Source organism: Dasypus novemcinctus, chromosome 11 (genome assembly GCF_030445035.2).
Source record: "Dasypus novemcinctus isolate mDasNov1 chromosome 11, mDasNov1.1.hap2, whole genome shotgun sequence".
Classification (NCBI taxonomy): Eukaryota; Metazoa; Chordata; class Mammalia; order Cingulata; family Dasypodidae; genus Dasypus; species Dasypus novemcinctus.
The window spans coordinates 94647203-94669010 of NC_080683.1; the positions used below are offsets into that span (position 1 = coordinate 94647203).

General features: G+C 36.5%; 1 protein-coding gene across 1 annotated transcript; it reads left to right on the forward strand.

Moving 5' to 3' along the window:
* Nucleotides 1-1493: 1493 nt before the first annotated feature.
* Nucleotides 1494-21479, forward strand: LOC101411713 (nephrocan-like). The gene is made up of 3 exons (XM_004471243.2): nucleotides 1494-1682; nucleotides 9751-10652; nucleotides 21032-21479. Exons 1-3 carry the CDS (start codon nucleotides 1494-1496, stop codon nucleotides 21477-21479), a joined length of 1539 nt encoding a protein of 512 aa, XP_004471300.1.
* Nucleotides 21480-21808: the final 329 nt, after the last annotated feature.

Genomic DNA, 21808 nt, shown 5'->3' on the forward strand with positions numbered 1-21808 from the left:
GAACTGAAGGTAAGTTTTTTTCCTTCTTGCTGATTTCACTTTATTTCTCATATTTTCTCTTATTGAGCGTTAATTTGATGTTTGAAAATTGTTTAAATTTAAAAATAATCCTGTTACTAAGCAAGTTAAATAAATAATAAAATTTGTTGAGAATTAGAATATTGACTGAAAAGGAATCTATCACACCTTGTCTCTGATAATCAAAAAGAAAAAAATAATCTATCAGAATAGAAGAGTAGAAAAGTCTTTTGGTAAAAACACACAGAAATGCTCTGGAAATAGAATGGCTCAATTATTAGATCAAAGGAACTTTTGGTTTCAAAAATCATTGCAAAGAGAGGCAAGGTTAAAGAGGAGATGAGAGCAGCTTTTCAATATTAAAAAGGCTTTTTTCAGAGCCATCTGCTGAGGTTGACAAGCACGGAGAAACTAGGTGTTCCTCTTGTAAAAAGAGGTCTTCATATAATCTTTGCTTAAAATGCTTTCAAAATTCTAAACTGGAATGAACACAGCAGGGCAATAAATAAATAGATAAATAAATAAATAAATAAAAAGATCGCACAATTAAAGGAGTGTCCTAGACAAGCAAAGCTTTCCTCTCTACGGTCTGTTAGGTTTCACAACTGAGAAGTTCCTCTGAAGAAACAGGAGACCTTTTCTTCCCTTATAATAAATAGATGAAGATAATACACCCATCCTGATATTTTGTTCTCATTTGACTCCACAATAATTTTGAGTGACAAAAATATTTTACAAATATGATATTTGGGTGGATCAAGTGATAGATAATTGAAAAAGATCATCATGCCTCTAAATACCAGCACATTATGCCCCATTGTTTCATCAAGCAATAAAATGTTACTGAAACAACACCACAGACGGAAAGAAAGAAAAGAAAAGAAAAGAAAGAAAGGAAGAAAGGAAGAAAGGGAGAAAGGGAGAAAGGGAGGAAGGGAGGAAGGGAGGAAGGGAGAGGGAGAAAGGGAGGAAGGGAGGAAGGGAGGAAGGGAGGAAGGGAGGAAGGGAGGACAGACTTGCCTATTTTCTCTTCCTAGTTAATGTGAGAAGAAAACACCTGCCTGTTTTGGTCCTACAAAAATGGTTTTAATATAGGGTCACAGAAAATTCAAAGGTTTTATTGCCCACTATAAAACAACTCTTTTTCTTTTCCCACTAATTCCCCAGTGTCACATTTAACAAAACAAGGAAACTGCAAATAATAGAGGTGTTTGCAGATTAGCCTCCTAAGCCATAAATAACACCGGGTTGTGCTCACCTACAAATATTAAGGCAGCTTATCAATGTTTAAGCCCCTACCTCTTTGTAAGGGTTGCTAACATTTTAACCCAAGCAAATTAAGAATTTTTTTCTTTCCTGTCTCCTTGCATTGACAGAGTACACATTCATAAGATTCTATGATCAGATTTCATGGTATAAAACCTGATACATCACCTAAACATTCACCTGCTACCTGAGAGCCCCGCTTTTGGAAGATGCATCTGCTCTATGCTTTCTTTGTTTTGCTTTCTCTTAGCGATGGTTTCAGTCCTAACTGTCCTGGAAGATGTAGCTGTGATTCTCTGCAGTCGGTGCAATGCTTTAGAGTAAATGATGTACCATCAGGTATTCCTTCTACCACCAAGAGACTCTACATCAGTCACAGCAAAATCAAACACCTCCAGGTAACTATGTCATACTACACATGTGTGGCTGTGATTTTATTTTGCAAGGGAGGGTGAGGGGCAAGTGTGGGTTTATTAACATGATTAAAATAGTCATGACTGAAAAGTGATGATTATCAAGTTAGGGAGTTGCACGAGCTACCTACTTCCTTTGTAATAATGAAATGGGTGTATTCCTCTGGATATTTCTTTTTAGGGGAGCAGCAAAAATGATGATATTTTATTTGAAATTCTGAAAAATCATGTTGTTTCAAAGTAAAAACAAAGAAATGCCTCTTTCTTAACAAAAAGAATATGACAGCATATTGCCATCTTGTGTCCCCAGGACAGAAAAAATCCTTTCAGGGGAAAGGGTGGCTTTGTTCATACTACAGACCACAAATGATATTTTTAGCACCGTAAGAGTCTCAGGATGAACCCAGGATATTATAATAATTCACACAAGTCATATCATGGCTACATATCAGCCAGATATCAATGCCTTTGTACAGAAAAACCTATACAGAGGAAATACATGTTTTTGTTTTGCCTGGTTACCTTAGTTCTCATTCTATGTGCTTTCAATTATGGGATTTATTTCTATGCTCACCTATTTAGAGGACACCGAAAAGAGTGCTATCAATTTTCCTACTTTTCTAATATTTAGACTTTGGCATTTTGAAATGTACCAAAAGACTGGTTTTCTCACTGACTAAGATGTGATCATCTTAGGCAAGCAATTCAGAAATCTCTCAGCCTTGTTTTAACCTTTATGAAGGGAGAAAACTGGATTAGATTATTGGGCCCAGGTCCATTCGAGATGGGAAATTCCCTGGCACTCTGATTCTCATTTCTAGTCCCTGCTTCTCCCTCTCATAGATCCAATCCTAAAATAGAAGAATGCTTCTATATAATGCAGGTGCAGAGAGGAAGCAGGTGAATGCATTTTCCTTCAGATAGAAGAACTCCCCCATCAGCCCCTCCTCCCTTTTTGGTTAAGAAATTTTAATGTAAGTGACACATGAAAGTTTAATATATGTGGCCTGGTATTGATTGCAAGGTTCAGGAAGCACAATTGCTTTGTCTTGATCTGTTTACTTTCCTCTTCTAACCCAGTAATGCCAAAGAGCACATCTGACCCCGAGGGGGGTCAAGCATTCAAGTAAGAAACCTGGTTAAAGGGTAAGGAGTTTAAATATTTGCTCTGCGGGCTTAAGCTGCCCAATGAGCTGGAGTGCCAACTAAGCATGATAATGGTCCTACATTGCTGCTTTGTGGCCAATAAAATTAAACTATATATTCATCAAATTTAGTAACTGAATGAGTCCATTTGGAGTTGGTTGGAGTTGATTAAAGAGTAATATTGCCACTTCCCTGACTCCATTAGTGTCTCTTGGAGAGAGAGAGAGTGTGTGTGTATTTACATCAGAAAGGTTGGCAAAAGATAGAATTGTTTTATTAAGAAAATTAAAAATCTCTGAGGTTTTAAACGGCCATATTTCATTTGTAATTGTATACAAGTATATAATGTACATACATACACAATGTATATTCTGTTTCTTTGGTTTGAACTACAGAATCAGATGCCTCTATTTAAAGGAAAAAAAATACCATAAAAATAGATTTTCAGATTAATAGAAAGAGAAATTATATTTACATATATATGTATATACATAGATATGTACATACATATACACATATATATACATATATAATATCTGTATGGATACATAGCACAATTTAAAATGTTTATATTACTTGCTTAAATAATTCAATTGTGGGGCTTTGAATGCTGTGTTTGGGGCTGGGAGTAAAGGATGAAAAAATCACATTCCCTGCTCTCAGGGAAAGAGGGACTTCATCCATCTCTTGTTTTAAAAAATTCCTGTTTCTATATAGCCATCTGGCTATATAGTTTACTTGTTCCTCTGCCCATCTTACACTTAGTCCCTGGTCCCTTCCCTCCTGGCTCACCATCTTCCTCTCCATTCCAAGTCCTGCATCTTCTTGGTACTTCCAGTGTCCATGTGGATGATCTGTGCAATGCCCTAGCCTCACCCTTCTTTGAACTCATAAAAACATAACTAGCTATGGTGCCACTTCACTTTACCCATCTATTTACTTTGTTATAGCATAATCCTCCTCACGCCTGGAACTTCTCCATTAAAATCTTCAATTCGTGCATCCACTTTCTGATCATCATCTCCTTTCCTTTTAGCTGCCACATTGTACACTTATCTTTCTCCTTCCTGACGACTTCTAATCCTAGATGTTCACATGTTCTCCCAGATAAGCAGCATATTTCTAGTCTATCTTCTTTCCCTAACCCATCTTTTTTTGACCCCACAATTAAACATTTTGACATCTATCCAGCAAGGCCTCAATCTTAAATTAGGGTGGTAATTTGGTCTTGTTTCTCATATACTGACGGCTGAATGCTGCTGAAGAGGATCACACCACCCCAAATTCAAGGTCTTCAGCCTCAGCTGGGCCCTCGGTGTCACCCATCTGTTCTTTCATTTCTCTATGATCAGTTTCTCCCTATATTTTCTTGAACATCTTCCAAAACTTCAGCACAGCCTTTGGGTTGTCTACTCAATCTCTGCCATCCTCATTCTCCACAAATGACTTGTCTCACATTTTATTGACAAATGATGACAAAACTGGGGCTGTCTTGATCTCCCTCAATTCCCTCTCACTGTTTACTAACTTGTCTCTGTCCACTTCAGCAAATTTTTTCTTTCAGACAGAGTGGATAAGAGCCCCCTTCTTCTATTCAAGGCACTGTCCCTCCCTTGCCCTTCCTTCTCACCTGTCTGGACTTGCTCCATCATTCTCCCCACTCCTGTGTCTTCAGCTGCTCTTTCTTTATTACCTCCCTGTTCTCAGTCTATAAGCATATTCCTTCCGTTATAATAGATATAAAATTCTCTTGATTCTTCATCTTCTCTTGCTGTACCTCCCTTTATTTTTGAAACTATGGAAGAGTAGCCTACACTTAGTGTCTCCACTTATTCACCTCCAAGTTATTCTTTTTTTTTTTGAAATTTAAACAATTTGTATTTTATTTTCATTTTCTTTTTTACTCAGAACTAAATTGAATAAGCTACATAGGATGAAATTGCCCTGTCCTGTGATATGTGTATGTTCAGCTCTAGGGGATGTTGCCCAAAGTTTTTTATTTTAATTTTAAAAAATTTTTATTGTGTTTTCTTGAAGATACATAGATCAGAAAAAAGGTTACATTAAAAAATATAAGAGGTTCCCATATACTCCACAGCCCCCCCCCATACTTCCCACATCAACAACTTCTTTCATCATTGTGATACATTCATTGCATTTGGTGAATACATTTGGAGCACTGCTGCACTGCATGGATTATAGTTTACATTGTAGTTCACACTCTCCCCCAGTCCATTCAGTGGGTTATGGCAGAATATATAATGTCCTGCATCCGTCCCTGCAATATCACTTAGGACAACTCCAAGTCCTGAAAATGCCCCCACATCACATCTCTTCTTTCCTCTCCCTGCCCTCAGCTATTACTGTGGCCACTTTCTCCATGTCGATGCTATAGTTTCTTTCATTACTATAGTTCTATAGTAGAATAGCTAATAGGCTTTATTTTTTGAAGAAGTTTTGGACCACAGATGTAATTTGGTAATACCTGTAAGTAAAAAATACCTGTAAATAAAAAAGCAAAGCAAGGAATACATTCATACACATATATCCCAGGCCTTATGTTACTCTGCTCCAACAAGTCAGGTATTACCAAATTTACTATACTTTCTCCATGTTTTGCAAAGGTGAGCATGCCTATCTCTGCACAGCTCTACCAACCCCCTACCTTTGCACCCACCTCTTTCCTTCAATGATGTACTCTTCTGTATTTAGTTCTAGGAATAAGGTAAGGTTTGGGCAGAAAGAGAATTTGTTCCAGGTTTTCTCCAGTTTGATAAACCTTTACAAATTTTTCAGCCTGCTCTAGAATTCAGTTAAGCTGAAATTTCCAGCACAGTTTTATATATCTTTCTCTATATATTTTTAAATATTTGATTTAATTGTGCAGTCAAGCTCTTTTATAATACCAATGCATGTTTAACACCTTCAGAATGGGATAATTTTTCATCACATGTTCCTGATAGGTATTTATATTCTAGAAGGACCTGTGATATGAAACCTACTATATTTTAAAGCATCTTCAGGTATGTTATTCTATCAGAAGGATCCCATGTAATATTTCCATAAACAGATTTTTTTGTCTTAATAGTTTTGTTAGCTGCTTCAGGTTAATCATTACTGCTAACATTTGGTATTTTCATAATGACCAGTCAGTTATATTGATTAGTCCCAATCACAACAATGATAGCAATTTTATCCTTGCACTTGTTGAGTATAAGTACCAAGTACTTTTTAATATTTTAGTGTTAATTCTCCCAACAACCCTGGGAGTTTGCTAGTATCAATGCTGGCTTATGGATAAGGAAACTAGAGCTAGTAAGTGGAGGAGTTTGAGAATTCCAACAAGGCCTACTGGACTCCAAAGCCCATTCCTAACCACACCATTTACTTACACATTTTCTATTGCATTTATTCTAGAATTAAGGTTTAAACAAAAAAGACTCAAGATCTGGACACAAAATTATAGATATTTATAAAAGTAGAGATTTTAGAGATTATCTTGTCTACCTCTCCCATTAAAGGGATGAAGATTTTCAAGACAAAAAAATTGTGACCTGGATAAGACCCAGTGTTTTTGTTTTTGTATCTACCCGCCATTCTGAAATGCCCTTTTCTAGGCTTACATTTTGCTTAAAGTCAGAAATTACTCTAGACATAGATCTTTACTTCTGGGACAGCTGATCTCCCAAAAGAAGAACTTGGTGTTAACTAATACCTTCCTTTATATCTGACTGAACACAAACCCTAAAAGACTGCTAACTATGCAGTACGTTTCAGAGATGACATGGATCTCAATGGGTTATTTATTTTGGGACTTGACAAAACATATGGTGTCAGAGCTTCAATTTGTCTTCATCTCTATTTGTAAAGCATGCAGACCGGCCTAAAGAGCAAATATACTTTACATTCTTAACTGAATACAGGGGATAATTGTTTTCCTTTGTCAAGCATAGAAAATATTCCCTTTTTCTTTTTATCAGAACCAATACAAATTACTTTTGATTATTATTAATGAAAATGGCTACTATTTCCAAGGATGGACTATGTTTAGTTGTCACAAAGTACTGATACAGTCCTATGTATAGCATGATTATTCCCCTTTCAGAAAAGGAAACTAAGGCTCAAGAAGGTAAAATAACGTATCCAGCATGTCTTGCTAGCAAGAAGAAAAATTTGGCCTTCCAACCCAGGTTTATCTTACCCAACACATAACTTTTTAGCCTGACTGCTGTAATATCCACTTAGCTAAAGAATCTAAAGTTCTGGCGCCATAAACAGTGAGGAAGACAGACACTGATATCTGACTTTTCAGCTAAGTTTGTAGTGCTGACAAAGGGGGAAGAAATCTGCCGGATCTGTGTTCTTCCTTTTTCATTGCCTAAGCAGGACTGTTCTCAAGACACCTGGAAAGAGACGCATTGCCCTAGAGCTAACCTCGGAGCTGCTGGCAGCTTTTTAAATGTTGCCTACAAATATGGTTAGTAAAGCCAAGTAGAGCACAGGGGCAGCCCCTGCTGGCCTCCCTGTGAGAGCCTTTGTTCTCTGGTTTCAATTCTTTCAATTCTGTGCAGCTCTGCTCCAAGTGTTCAGAGGCTACAGGCTCTTCTTGGGCTTTATATAGGTCTGATTCACACACAAAACTGACTTACCCTCAAGATGACTACCTCTTCTGCTCTCTGGGGTGCATAGATCTGTGTGAATCAAGTCAGCAAGGAGTTTGCAACATTTGTTGGGAGTAATATTTGTTTTTGGTGAACAATTTTTTTTAAATTCTGGAAAGGATGGGGAGAGAGTGTAAAATTCACTCATGATCCCCCCTCCCCCCTACTCAGTGATAATCCCTGTTTATGTTTGTTACCCAGGAGAGATCTGAAGGGGTCTCTTCCCCAAAAGATGTAAAAGTACAATCATTTTAATTGACTGCCACTATGATCACATTCCTACTTGCACTCTACCTTTGAAGAGAATATATCACTTTGGCTTATAGCAGTTCAAGTGACAACACTGAGGTGAACTGATTCATGTTTTGCATTGTGGACACATAAACTGAACTGAATCTACATTCTTCAAAATAGAATGACTTGGGTCAACTGGCACAGTGTCTTTTTGATATTACATGTAATCAGTTACTCAATCTTTCTTTAGTTTATTCAGCATGGTTAAGCAATGGCTTGAGAGTAAAGCATGAATTAATGACTAGTAATAAAAGACTGGAGGTTGCAAAAAGAATGAAGTTGTACCCTTCCATATACCATATACAAAATTTAGCTTAAAATGCCTAAATGTAAGAGCTAAAACTATAAAAACCTTAGAAGAAAGTATAGGCATACATTTTTGTGATCTTGGGTTAAGTAGAAACTTCTTTTTTTTCTTTCTTTCTTTATTTTCTTTTAAATGTTACATTCAAAATATATGAGGTCCCCATATACCCCCCACCCCACCCACACCACCCCTTGCACATCAACAACCTCTTCCATCATTGCGGCACATCCACTGCACCTGGCGAATACATTCTGGAGCACTGCTGCACCACATGGACAGTGGTCCATGTTGTAGTCAACACTCTCCCCCAGTCCACCCAGTGGGCCATGACAGGACACACAACGTCCAGCATCTGTTCCTGAAGCACCACCTAGGACAACTCCAAATCCTGAAAATGCCCCCACACCATATCTCTTCTTCTATCTCCCTACCATCAGCAGCCACCGTGGCCACCCTCTCCACATCACTACTACAATTTCTTCCCTTACTAATGACAATAGTTCCCCAGCAGAACACCATTAAGTGCACTCTAATCCATACTCTATTCCTCCATCCTGTGGACCCTGGGATGGTTATGTCCAGTCACCCTCTACATCAAGAGGGGGCTTAGATTCCACATGGATGCTGGATGCAATTCTCCTGCTTGCAGCTGTAGGCACTCTTGTCTCCCTGGTGTGGTGGTTGACCCTCTTCACCTCCCTGTCAGCTGGCCAGGGTAAGTCCACTAAATACAGAAGAGTACATCATTGAAGGGAAGAGGTGGGTGCAAAGGTAGGAGGTTGGTAGAGCTGTGCAGAGATGGGCATGCTCACCTTTGCAAAGCATGGAGAAAACATAGCAAATTTGGTAATACCTAACTTGTTGGAGCAGAGTAACATAAGGCCTGGGATATATGTGTATGAATGTATTCCTTGCTTTGCTTTTTTATTCAATTTGAAATTTAATTCATAATTTAAAATTGCTAAACAATACAGAATATAGAAAGCTAGTAAAAGCTCCTTGTAATCTTACTTCCTAGAGTTGACAACTGTTAATAGTTTGGTGAAAAGATTTCTAGATTGTTTCAATAATTGGGTATTATAAGATGATGCAAACAAAGAACATTCTATTGCATAAATAATTTGTAAGTATTGCCTAGATAGGGGCTTTCTGGGTCACAGAATATGCAACAAATGTTGGCCAATATGTATGCCTACCAATAGCATGTGAAAGTGCTTACTGTATTTTTTTTTTAAGTACCAGGGGCTGGGGATTGAACCTTGGACCTCATATGTGGGAAGCCAGCACTCAACCACTGAGCCACATCGGCTTCCCTGAGTTGCTTTTATAGTTTGTTTTGCATGTTGTTTTTGTTGTGGTTTTATCAGGAGGCACCAGGAACCAAACCTGGGACCTCCCATGTGAGAGGCATATGCTCAATTGCTTGAGCCACATCTGTTCCCTGAATGTATTTTTGATGACTTCCATTGGTATTAGCAACAATAAATAAAAATAGTCAGGACCTGACTTGTAACCCTTTTTAAAGACATAATCTTAAACAGACCCTGAAGGGAAATCTGAAATATCATTAGTGTAATGACATAGACATTTTTGACAGTCTGAACTTACTGCTTTTCTCTCCCCTCTCTGCCCCGTTTTTTTGTAGCTATCTAACTTCACCCGATTGTTGGCTCTGGAAGACTTTATCCTCCTGGCTAGTGGAACAGAGTCAGTAGAAAATGATACCTTCAAAACTCTGAGTACTTTGAAGACCTTGGAACTCTGGAAAAATAAGTTAAGACAAGTCCCCAGTGGTCTGCCAGCCAGTCTTGAAGTGTTAAAACTAAATGACAATTCAATATATGTTCTACATGAATCAGATTTTGAAGGGCTGAAGAAATTAAAAATCCTTGAACTTAAAAACAACCTGATCTCTTCCCTCTCTCCCAGCATGCTCTCCTCCCTTGCCAGTTTGCAAAGTTTAGTGCTGGATAGCAACAATATAGAATCTGTGGCTGGACCACTGACACTTCCCTGTTTGAAACATATGAGCATGGAGAATAATAAACTACATCTCATAGCAGGTAGCTTCTTTACTTCTCTTCAGTCTTTGCAATTTCTCAGTTTTAGTGGTAATTTACTGACTAAAATTCCTATTAATCTTCCAAAATCCTTGCTATCCTTAAAGATGGAGAGAAACCAGCTTAAAGTGGTAAGACTGAGAGATATGAAACATTTGGAGAATCTTTCCCATCTTTATCTGTCTGAAAACTCACTTTCTTCTATGGATGGGGCACAGCTCCTTGCCAATTTAACCACTCTTGAGTTGTCTCAAAACCAGCTTCAAATGTTGCCACTTAGACTCCCGACAAGGCTACAAAAACTCGATTGTAGCAATAATCGGATTCAGAGAGTTACTGTGCAAGATTTCCAAGACCTCCGAGACTTGAAACATTTGTTTCTGGACAACAACTTTGTCAGCTTGTTCGAACCTGGAGCTCTTCAGAGGTGTTCACAGCTCTCCAACCTGGCCCTGGAGCAGAACCTCCTGTTGTCTATACCTCTAAGGCAAGTGAAACTTATCATTTATTGTAGTTACTATAAAATTTCCCCAAAGAGTGGGGCAGTTAAGCACATTATATATGCAAGAAAATAAGTCAAAGCAAATTTAAGTTATCCGATCAAGGCTATTCAAGGACTTAGGGATAGGCATTTTAAACAGAGATCTGGAATCTCCAGGCCTCAAAGGCTGAATCCTGCAATAATTATCTTGGCTATGGATAAGATATCAACAGGTGATACCTATATTTGAAAATATGCAACACAGCTTTTGGGACGTATGCTAACAAACATAATACAGGGACATTACTTGTTGAAATTTGTCTCCTCTTGTTTCCTCGCTTCCTCTCTCTATTTGTCAAAAGCATGTTTTGGTTTCTAAGTATATGACATGGAATAACCAAGAGGCAGACCAAGCTTTCACTTAGCCACTAACAAAGCAGGGAAACAGGAAAAAACAAGGAAATATAGTAAGATGATTACAATTTAAAAAGCACTAATCTTCTCAGTGCTTGAGACCTTCAAAAGAACTTAACCAGCTCTGCTTCTTTCTCTCTGTGTCCCTACGTTAGCATGAGTCCATCTGTATTGGACTTACCTTCTCTTTTTGGTGTAGCTCTCCAGGGCTCACTTGCCTGCTCTTTGTCTCTTCCTCCCCCTACCCCACTTTTCCTTCTTACACTTTTAATTTCTCTTTCCAAATCTCCCTCTATTGCCAACCCACTCCACTTTCTCTTCCTAACTAGTCATAATCTGTAACTAAAGGACAACTAATTGATCCTACTTATTTAAACTTTATTCCAATTTTTTTTAAAGTAGAAAAATGAAGATTCTTATTCCCTGAAAAAAGATACTATTTGTTTATTACATGTGACTGTCAAGGGATTCTTTCTCCTTTATGCTCTTTTTAGAAGAAAAGTCTCCTCGTCCTATGAGCATTATCAAATTTCTCATAATTAATATACCAACTTCTGGCTTCTATAGAATCCTATGGCACTCTGTTTACCTCATTTCATTGTTAGTTCAAATACTTTTCTTAGCAATGAGAAAGGGAAAAATTATATTTGATATGTATAGATAGTCATTTTTTTTTCTAGTTGAAAAAAGGACTTTTTATTGGTAACTATACTAAATGAAAACATCAAAAAGCAATTTTTCCAATACTGATTTCACAATATTTAGAAATACATAATGAAGACGATTTATAAGTAATCAGTTGGTTAATGCAAAGCACATGCATACAATTAATTTAATTCAACAAAGATATTTTGGGCACTTACCATGTGCCAGGGACTGTGCTGGGTGCTTGGGATACATCATTTTAATAAAAGAGATAAAACTTGCTGTTCTGGGCAGCTTAAACTCTAGTAGCAGAAGAGTGGCAATAAGCATAATACATAAATGTATAATATTTAGACATATGTGATATAGTTTATAACAACAACAAAAAAGGCAGGATCACAGGATTCAGGGAGGGGATCTGGTTATGATTTCAGGGTAAACATAATAACTCTCACTGGAAATGTAAGCTTTGAGCAGTCTTGAAAGAGGTGAGGGATTTAGCTATGAAGCTATTTGGGGTGAAAATGTGCTAGATGGAAGACAGCCAGTACAAAGGCCCTAAAACAAGAGTATGCCGAGACTGTTCCACAAGTCCAATATTGTGTTTATTGCAATAATGGTTCTACTGTGTTTTAAGCCATATTTTCTGTTATTGATTGCCTCTCCTCAGGAAAAAAAAAAAGATAGCATATAAAAACAGTTTCGTAAAACAGATTAGGGAGTGGCCATATCACATAAGGTTTCATAGCAGGCAATGACAGCCATGGGCAAAATTGTGAATTTGGTGTTGTTTGCTACTCAGATGACTTTTAGAAAGCATTTGGTTAAGTAATATTGCTAAGTTTCAATGAGTGAAAAATAGTTTAATTGTTTACTCTTCCAGGGGTGTTTGTGTTTAATTAGTGACCACAGAAAATACAATGCTTTTACCCAATGGACTGTGTAATGGATTCCAAGCATGAGCTAACCAAGTTTTCAAAGTTGCCTTCATGTTAGAATTATCTGGAGAAGTTTAGAAAAGCATACTAATGCCCTGGCCTCACCTAAAATAAAAAAATGAGGCCCTCCAGGGGTGGGTCCCATGCATCAGTATTTTTAAAAAGCTTATAACGTCTAAATAGCTTCTGTTCTCTGTAGAAAGGATGAAGGAAGCCAGGACTATGTCCTATTCCATAGGATCCTGTTAGATAATTAGCTAATATCATAGATTAATAATAATTGCTAACGTTTACTCAGCTCCTTCTGTTCTAGGTAAAGTATAAACATTTTACAAATATAATTCTCATTTAACCCTCAGAGCAACCAATGGAGAAGGTACTTTTTATTCCTATTTACAGAGGTAAAATCTGACTTGAAAGCCTGCATTTATATAACTTAGCTAATGTCAATTAAGTGGCAGAACTAGAGCTTGAACTTAGATTCTTCATCTCCAAATTCCATTGTATCCTTTATACCAGCTGTTCTGAAAAATTTTGGCCTCAGGACTCCTTACATTATAATTGTTGAGGACCCTAAAGAGTATTTTTTATGTAGGTTGTATCTGTCACTATTTACCATATTAGAAAATAAAACTGAGAAATTTAAATATTTATTTTCTAAAATAAGCACATTCCATGTGAACATAAATTATATTTCTATGTAAAATGATAAAAAATTAGTAGAATGGCATTGCTTTACATTTTTATAAATTTCTTTAATGTTTGGCTTAATAGAAAAGTCCCATTCTCATATTTGCTTCTGCATTCAAGCTGCTACAATTTTAATTTTGGTTAAAGTATATGAAGAAAATCTAACCTCACTCAAATATGTAGTTGGAAAGAGAGAGGTGTAAATGTTGACACATTTCATTATGCAATGTTTAAAAAAATCACTACCAATCTAATTAGAAAAGTCTTAAGTATTGGGAAGCTGTGAAGCTCACAGCAACTACAACTTTTTCAAAATCATGTATTTTTCTTGAGAGGTCAAATGATACCGTTAGCAACAAATACTGTAAGTTGTTTTCCTTAAAGTGGCAGGCACATTTTGTTTTCAAAAAAAAGGATCTGCCAAATATCCACATCTGAATAACCATAGTTTGTCTGTCAGTTGTGCCTTCAAATAAAAATGGGGATCCATGAAAAAACAGCATAGTTCAGTTTGCAATTCAAATAATCACTTAAGTGCTTTTTCTTAAAGAAACAACCACCCTACTTCAGTATACAGAAGGGTTTTATGCATACTAACTGTTTTGTCACTTAGACTGAAAAAGATGTGAACTCAAGGGTTGATGTTTAATAAAATTAATGATCTTTAAAAATAAATAAATAAAAAAGATAAAGTACATGATTGTCAAAGAACTTGGGCAGCTGTGATAGCAAAGTTCTTATAGATAGTGATTTTTAAATACCCCATTACTGTCTTCCCCACATCTCAGTTTTTCCTTGAATTGGAGATTGGAATAACCCAGAGAAATTTCTCTGTGTTCCCTATCCCCATAAAAATTAAAACACAATATTATCTGTCCTTTATATTTGACTTTTAAAACTTTTTATGAGACACTTCTTTCTTTTTTCTTTACATGCTTCTTATTCATACACAACTCTCCACTTTAAAATTCAGTTTTCCATAAATAAGCTGCGAACAGAACCTACTCCTTCTACCACAAATAGTATCTCCACAAATCTTTCTTTTGCTTACCATCTTTTATTCTACATTTCATCAAGAAAATAATATTTTTAGGGATAGACATATATTCCCATGTTTACTCTATTTGCCACAATATGCTAATTAAGATAGAAAGAATACTTATCATTTATTAAGTGCTTACTATGACCACCAGTGAACTTATGTACTTTCATTATCCCAAGTTACTGTTTACAGCAATCTTATCAAGGGAGGTAGTTGTTTTATCTCTCATTTTACAGATTAAAGCACCAATGCTTAGAGATATTAAGAAACTTGCTCAAAGTCACATTGTAAATAAGTGGAGTCAAAAATTAAACTGAATCCAGAGCCATTTTTAGCCAGTGCATGATCCTGCCTCTGAGATTAACTGTCAACAAGACTTTCTACTACCCTAGAACTTAGAACACCCAAGAACAAGGCCACACTTTTAAGCAAAAAAATAATATAATTTTTTAAAAAGGTATTTAGATTACATAAATATTACAAAGCAAAATATGGGGGATTCCCATATGCCCTGATCCCCACACCACCCACATTTACCCACATTAACAACATCCTTCATTAGTGTGGTACATTCATTGCAATTGATGAACATATTTTGGAGCATTGCCACTAAAGCATGGATTATAGTTTACATTGTAGTTTATACTCTTTGCCACACAATTCTGTAGGTTATGGCAAGATATATAATGGCCTATATTTGTTGTTGCAATGTCATTGGACAATTCCTAAGTCCCCAAAATGTCCCTGTATTACATCTGTTTTTCCTCCCCTTTACTTCAAAACCTCCAATGGCCACTGTCTTCACATCAGCGATATAAGTTCTTCCATTGCTAGAATCACAGTAAGTCTATAGTAGAATACCAGTTAGTCCACTCTAGTCCATAGTTCATTCCCTAATCCTGAGGATCCTGGGATGGTGATGCACACTACACCTCTAATTGAGAAGGGCCTTTAGTCCCATATGAGGGCCTCACATTTTTGATGCTTCGCATTTCACTAATCTGCAGCCTAGTGACCAAATTGCATCATCTCTTAATTATTTACTCCTTGGACAATTCAAATCCATAATCAGGTAGCATTTGATTTTACTTACATACAAGTGCCATCTACTGGCAAAATGAGGTATGCCACTGTTTACTCTAAAAGGGAAAACTATGCAAAGAATACATGACATTTCCAGAAACTTGTTTGCCTTAAAATTAGGGGCCACCTTTTTATGTAAATCAGAATTATAAAAACAAAGTCTATCAAAGTAAAATATAACTATCAAAAGTCACAAAACCAGTATAATAATTAGTGATCTTCTTATAAGTTAGACCTTTAGTATAAACCTGTGTCCCTCTCTGATTGACAGAGTGTTTTGATGAAAATAATCACCTGGGTAACTAAACCCCTTTAAAATGCAGAAGGGTTTTATTATGTATTGATTCAGTTACTGTAAAACTCCACCAAATTCACAATTCTTTTATAGGACTTAATGGCTAAGCATTAGAACATAGCCATGGGGCTGCTCTGTTGGAATAATGGAATTGTAATTATAAATAATAAATATGCAAATGTGCAAACAAAAATCAAGAAAAACAAAAGGTACTTCTAAGACCAGGCACAATTTTTGGATACCCAGCACAGAACTGAATAATTGTATTTATTTAAAAGAAAACTTGCTGTGTTCATTTTCATTATGTGACCTCTGTGTATTGAGCATTTTCACCTGTAGGGTAATACCCAAAATAATACCATCACTATTTTAAAGATGGAAAATCAGAAGCTTTAAGAAGACAAATAACTTTCCTAATACCACATACTGGTAAATACAAGGACCAGAGTTAGAACTCAGTTCTTAGTAAGTAGAGACATTTTTACTCTTCAATTTACTCTGCTAGATTGTTCCAAAATTCTGCTGCCTTGTCCTTTGAGTGGGAACAATGTCTTACTTACGATTACACAGTCTATTAGTAGTCTATCTTCCCTTTCAAAAAACCTAAACATAAGAGATTTCCTGTGTACCTTTAGAGCTGTAGCTTATGTAAGATCTATGTGCACAAAATTGCATTGTTTATGGGATTAATTTAAAAATGAATTTAATTTTCAAACTGTTAAAATGTATGAAGCGATTTTCTGATAAATTAGTCTACTTCGCTAAGTAAATTTTATTCCTTAAAAGCAGAAGTCACTTTAAATAATTAAAGCTTAAAATACCGAAAAGCACAGACATTTATGTATGTACTATGATGCTTAGGGTATGAAGGCAAATATAAAACGACCAGTTTAATTTAAAAAGAAAAATACAACAACAAGATTTAGGCTAAGTACCAATAACCTAAAAAGTTAACCTTTTGGACTGAAACATATAAAAGAATAATATTACAACAAGCAAAAGGTAATTTTGTCATAAACTATCATCAGACTCATTGGTTTTTCTCTCTTTGATTTAGCTATAGTATAACTGGAACCTCACCCCAGTAAGTTTCATTGCTCATGAACACACATCCAATGTATTCACACTGTCTGAAAACAGCTATGGATGGTATTTAAATATGAAAGACCTGTTTTCCCCTGTAAAACGCTCCAACTTATCAAACTATATAAAAAAGAAAAGCCCTTAAGGGAAGCGGATGTGGCTCAAATGATTGGGCTCTTGTCTACCATATAGAAGGTCCAGGGTTTGATTCCTAGGGGCTCCTGGTGAAAGCAAGCTGGCCTGCGTGGTGTGCTGGCCCATGCAGGAGTCCTGGCCTGCACAGAAAGCTGGTGTAGCAAGATGACAGAGCAAAATGAGACACAGAGGAGAGACAAACAGAGACACAGCAGATCAGGGAGCTGAGGTGGCGCAAGAGGTTGAGCACCTCTCTCCCACTCTCTCCAAGGATTGGTTTCCTGTACTGCCTAAAGGAAAGACAAATGGACACAGAAGAACACACAGTGAATAGACACAAAAAGCAGACAGCGAGCACAAAACAAGGGGGTGCGTGTGTATGGATAAATAAATCTTTTGAAAAACACTTTTTTTTCAGGTCTTTTTTTTTCTTTTTTAAGATTCATTATATATTTATTTCTCTCCCCTTCCCCTCATTTGTCTGCTCTCTGTGTCCATTTGCTGTGTGTTCTTCTGTGTCCACTTGTATTCTTGTCAGTGGCACTGGGAAACTGCATCTTTTTTGTTGCATCATCTTGCTGCTTCAGCTCTCCATGTGTGCGGCGCCACTCTTGGGTAGGCTGTACTTTTTTGCATGGGGCAGTTCTCCTTACAGGGTGCACGCCTTGCGCGTGGGGCTCCCCTACACAGGGGACACCCCTGCGTGGCATGGCACTCCTTGTGTACATCAGCACTGTGCATGGTCCAGCTCCACATGGGTCAAGGAGGCCGGGGGTTTGAACCCTGGACCTCCCATGTGGTAGGTGGATGCTGTAGCAGTTGAGCCAAATCCGCTTCACTGAAAAACAGCACTTAATGCAAAGTTGCTTTGTAGCAAAAGAGATTTTCAGTTCACAACTGTGATTCTAATGTATTTTTTATCAACAGGCATCATCCTGTCATGTTTCAAATATGCACCAACTGTTTTAAAAACATTTTTCCCTTGATTATAAAGAAATAGCTGTTCAGGGTTAAAAAATTATTATGCTGGGGCGCAGATGTAACTCAGTGGTTGACTGCCTGCCTCCCATGTACAAGGTCCCAGAGTCAATCCCCAGTACCTCCTATAAAAAAAAACACATATTTGCTCAACCAGAGCCTTTGTTGATACATAAACACGTAATTTACGTATTTAGGGAAATTCAGTTTTGTATTCCATTTTTTCCCATTTAATATTATGGATTTTTTTTTTTCTTTTCCTTTTTCTCTTCCTCTCTGCTTTTACTGGTATCATCTTGGTCCCATGAAGCTTAATTTATTTAGTGTGTTATGATCATTTACAGTTGTTCATTTCTTTTATTGCTCAAATTGCCCCAAATTTGGCTAGTGAAATCCCATCTAAGGTGCTTCTTGTGTTCAGAAGACATGATTCCATTAGTCTTTGAACATTTCATTGCTTCTGGCCAGAAGTTCTAGGCTCACCTTGACATTTCTTGCCCCAGACTTGGAAGCCATCATTTCTCTAAGGAGCTCTAGTTCTTTTTGGTGGATATTGGAATTTAGAAACTTAATATCTGTGTGTGCTATTTGCTAGGGCTGTTGGGGTGGCATTGCTACTAGGGTATAGCGTTGCCTCTCTGAACTTTCAGTTCACAGAGTGAGAAGATATGTTTTTTTAATTCACATTGATATTTGCAATTTTTACTTAATATTTCAGAGGGTTTTTTTGTTCTTTTCTTTTATATTTATATTTCTTTTCTCTTGCAATGAATTTCTTGGTTTCTAATAACAGTGTATTTGCATTTTTGTTTTGTCTTATGGTATTCATTGAAAGTTTCAAAATTTCATTATTAACATTACCAGTAACAATAAACATATTGAGGGAAATTTCTTTGTAGGTCCCTTTGTCCTTTGAGTCTAAGGTGTAGGCTATATCCACTAAGGATGTTGGGTCAGAGTACTTTTTTTCCTATGATTATGTTACTATCACAAACATTTAATTAATTAACTAGATGTGTTAGTTTCTGCTTTTGTTCAATTTAGAGTTTGATTTTGTTTTCTTTATTAATTTATTTTGTGAATGTGTAAAACATTAACAAGGTTCAAATGTCAAAACCATATGGAAGGGAATGGATGTAGCTCAAGTGGTTGAGCTCCTGCTTCCTTTGAATGAGGTCCTGGGTTCAATTCTTGGTACCTCCTAAAACAAAACAAACAAAACAAAACAAAACAAAATATATGAAACCAATTAAATCCTATAGGTAGTCATTTATATTCATTTCTGTTGTTTTTTTTACAGAAATAAGCAAATATATGTATACATATTCTTATTTTCCCTTCTTTTTTACACAAAAATTAGCATACTACATACACTATTCTGCTCCTTGCTTTTTTTTCTTAACCATACTTTCTGGAAATCATTTTCTGGTAATACATAGAGAACAGCCCTCTTTCCCTTTTTAAAGACTGCATATAGACCTTTACAGGTGGACTGGGTTATTTATAATCCTTTGCTATTATAAATAATGTCGCAATAAATGCCTTTTATATTTGTGGAGTCTTATCTTCAGGGCATAAGACTACAAATAAGATTGCTGGGTGAAAGAGTGAATAAACATGTTATTTTGTTGACACTGCTAAATTCTCTTCCATAGGTGCTTTGCCACTTTAGACTCCCACCAGTGATGCATAAAAATATGTTTCCCCACAGTTTTGCTTAAGCATGTGTTGCTAAGTTTTAGGACTTTCATTGATCTGATAGGTGAAAAATGGCATCTCTGTGGTTTTAATTTTCATTTCTCTTATTCTGAGTATGGTTGAAGACTTAAGGGTCATTTTCTTTTCTTTTTTAAAAAAGATTTATTTTATTTATTTATCCCCACCCCCCTGTCACTTGCTTGCTGTCTGCTCTCTGTGTCCATTCACTGTGTGTTCTTCTGTGTCTGCTTGTCTCTCTTTCCTGTGTCATCTTGCTGCGCCAGTTTTCCGGGGGCACGGGCTGTCAGCTCTCTGTGGGCATGGGCCTTCAGCTCTCTGTGGGCAAGGGCCATCAGCCAGCTTTGCCTTCACAAGGAGGCCCTGGGAAGTGAACTCAGGGCCTCCCATATGGTAGATGGGAGCCAAATCGATTGGGCCACACATCTGCTTCCCTGCTTTTCTTTTTACATGAACTTCTGTTTGTGTTTTTTGCCCAATTATTGTCTGACTTTTAATTAGTTTCTTCTCAATTTTTAAGAGTTCTTTATAGATTACTGAGATTAGCTCTTTGTGATATACATTACAAATATTTCCCCCCAGTTTATCATTTGTTTTTTGACTTTGCATGTTTCTTTTGTGATATGCAATTTCCTTATTTTTTTTGATGTAGTTGATTTATCAACCTTTATTGCATTTTAATGGATATTTGAGTCATATTTAGAAAAGCTTTCCCATAAAATTAGTATTTTAAAAATTATTTGAAAACATGACTCTCATGATCACCGAACAGTCCATCATTATCCTTGTAATTTCCATATTATTTGACACTAATCTTTTATAATTTTTTGGTGTCATAAATAAAATCAAATATATGATAAGATTATTTATAAATAAATCTATATTCACTTTCATTATTTCCTAGGTTGAAAGGCACAGACATTATTTAGATTTGATATATGTTACCAAATTATTTCCGAAAATGTACCACTTTATACTCGCACCAATGGTATATGAGTTTTCACTTCACTATACTCTTAGCAGCAATAAGTTCAAAAATTTAAAACCAAAACCTCTTTACATTTTTCTTGTCAAACTTGTTTGAATGGTAATCATATTTGACAAGAAAAATGTAAAGAGTTTTATGAATAAGAACCACAAAAATCAAATGATTAGAAAAAAAGACCCATGAGAAGGGGTGCAAGCCATATAGAATACAACTGAGGTTTGCTCTTATAATTAATTTTTTTAAATACAAAGCTGTGTTCTAGCTTCCGCCTGGACAGAACTACAGAGAATAAGTGGATATTGCTCAATTCATGTTTCTTTGACAGTTACAGAATGATGCTCATGGCTTCCTCTTCTGCTCTATTTCCACACTTTGCAGGCTCCCAGAGACCTTAGCCAGGCTGGACCTAAAAGGCAATGCCATCCAGGATATTGCTGAGAGGGAGATCAAGGATCTAAAGCAACTTCAGGTTTTAAATCTCAGGAACAACAAGATCTCTGCGTTAGACCTCAAAGCCTTGGAAAGTCTGCCTCGTCTCAGGCATCTGTATCTGGATGGAAATCCATGGAATTGCACCTGCAGCCTCCTACAAGCCAGGGAAGTCCTGAAGGCCAAGGGCACAGATGTGAGGGGGGGACAGTGTGCAGCACCAGCGGAACGTCAAGGGGAGAGCTGGATGTCCTCCAAGATGATTATGAGGCAATGTGAGCATCATTTACATCTGACTGAGAAAAACGAAGAGACCAAAAAGAAACCAAAACTTGAAGACTACTCCAGCATCAGATTCGACATGGATGATGATTATTATGATTATGAAATAGATTAAGTAGGAGCTGTGCTTCCAGCTTAGAAAAAGTTGAGTAACGTTCAATCTCTTAAACCGAAATACACTATAAATTTAGATAGGCAAGCCTCTTTTTGTTAGTTTTAGTTTTAGGTTTTTTTTAAAGAATAAAATGAGGGTTAAGGATAAACTGATGTGAGGGGAAGTAGAAAGGAGCATTGGTAAGAATGTAAGATTTCTTCTATTTTAAAAATAATTTGTGTTTTGTATTAAAACAGATAATATGCCAAATAAAGTAATAAAGACCAAAAAAAAAAAAACCATTATATGGCTAACTTCTTGCAAATAGAGTTGCCCATTTTATCAAGTAA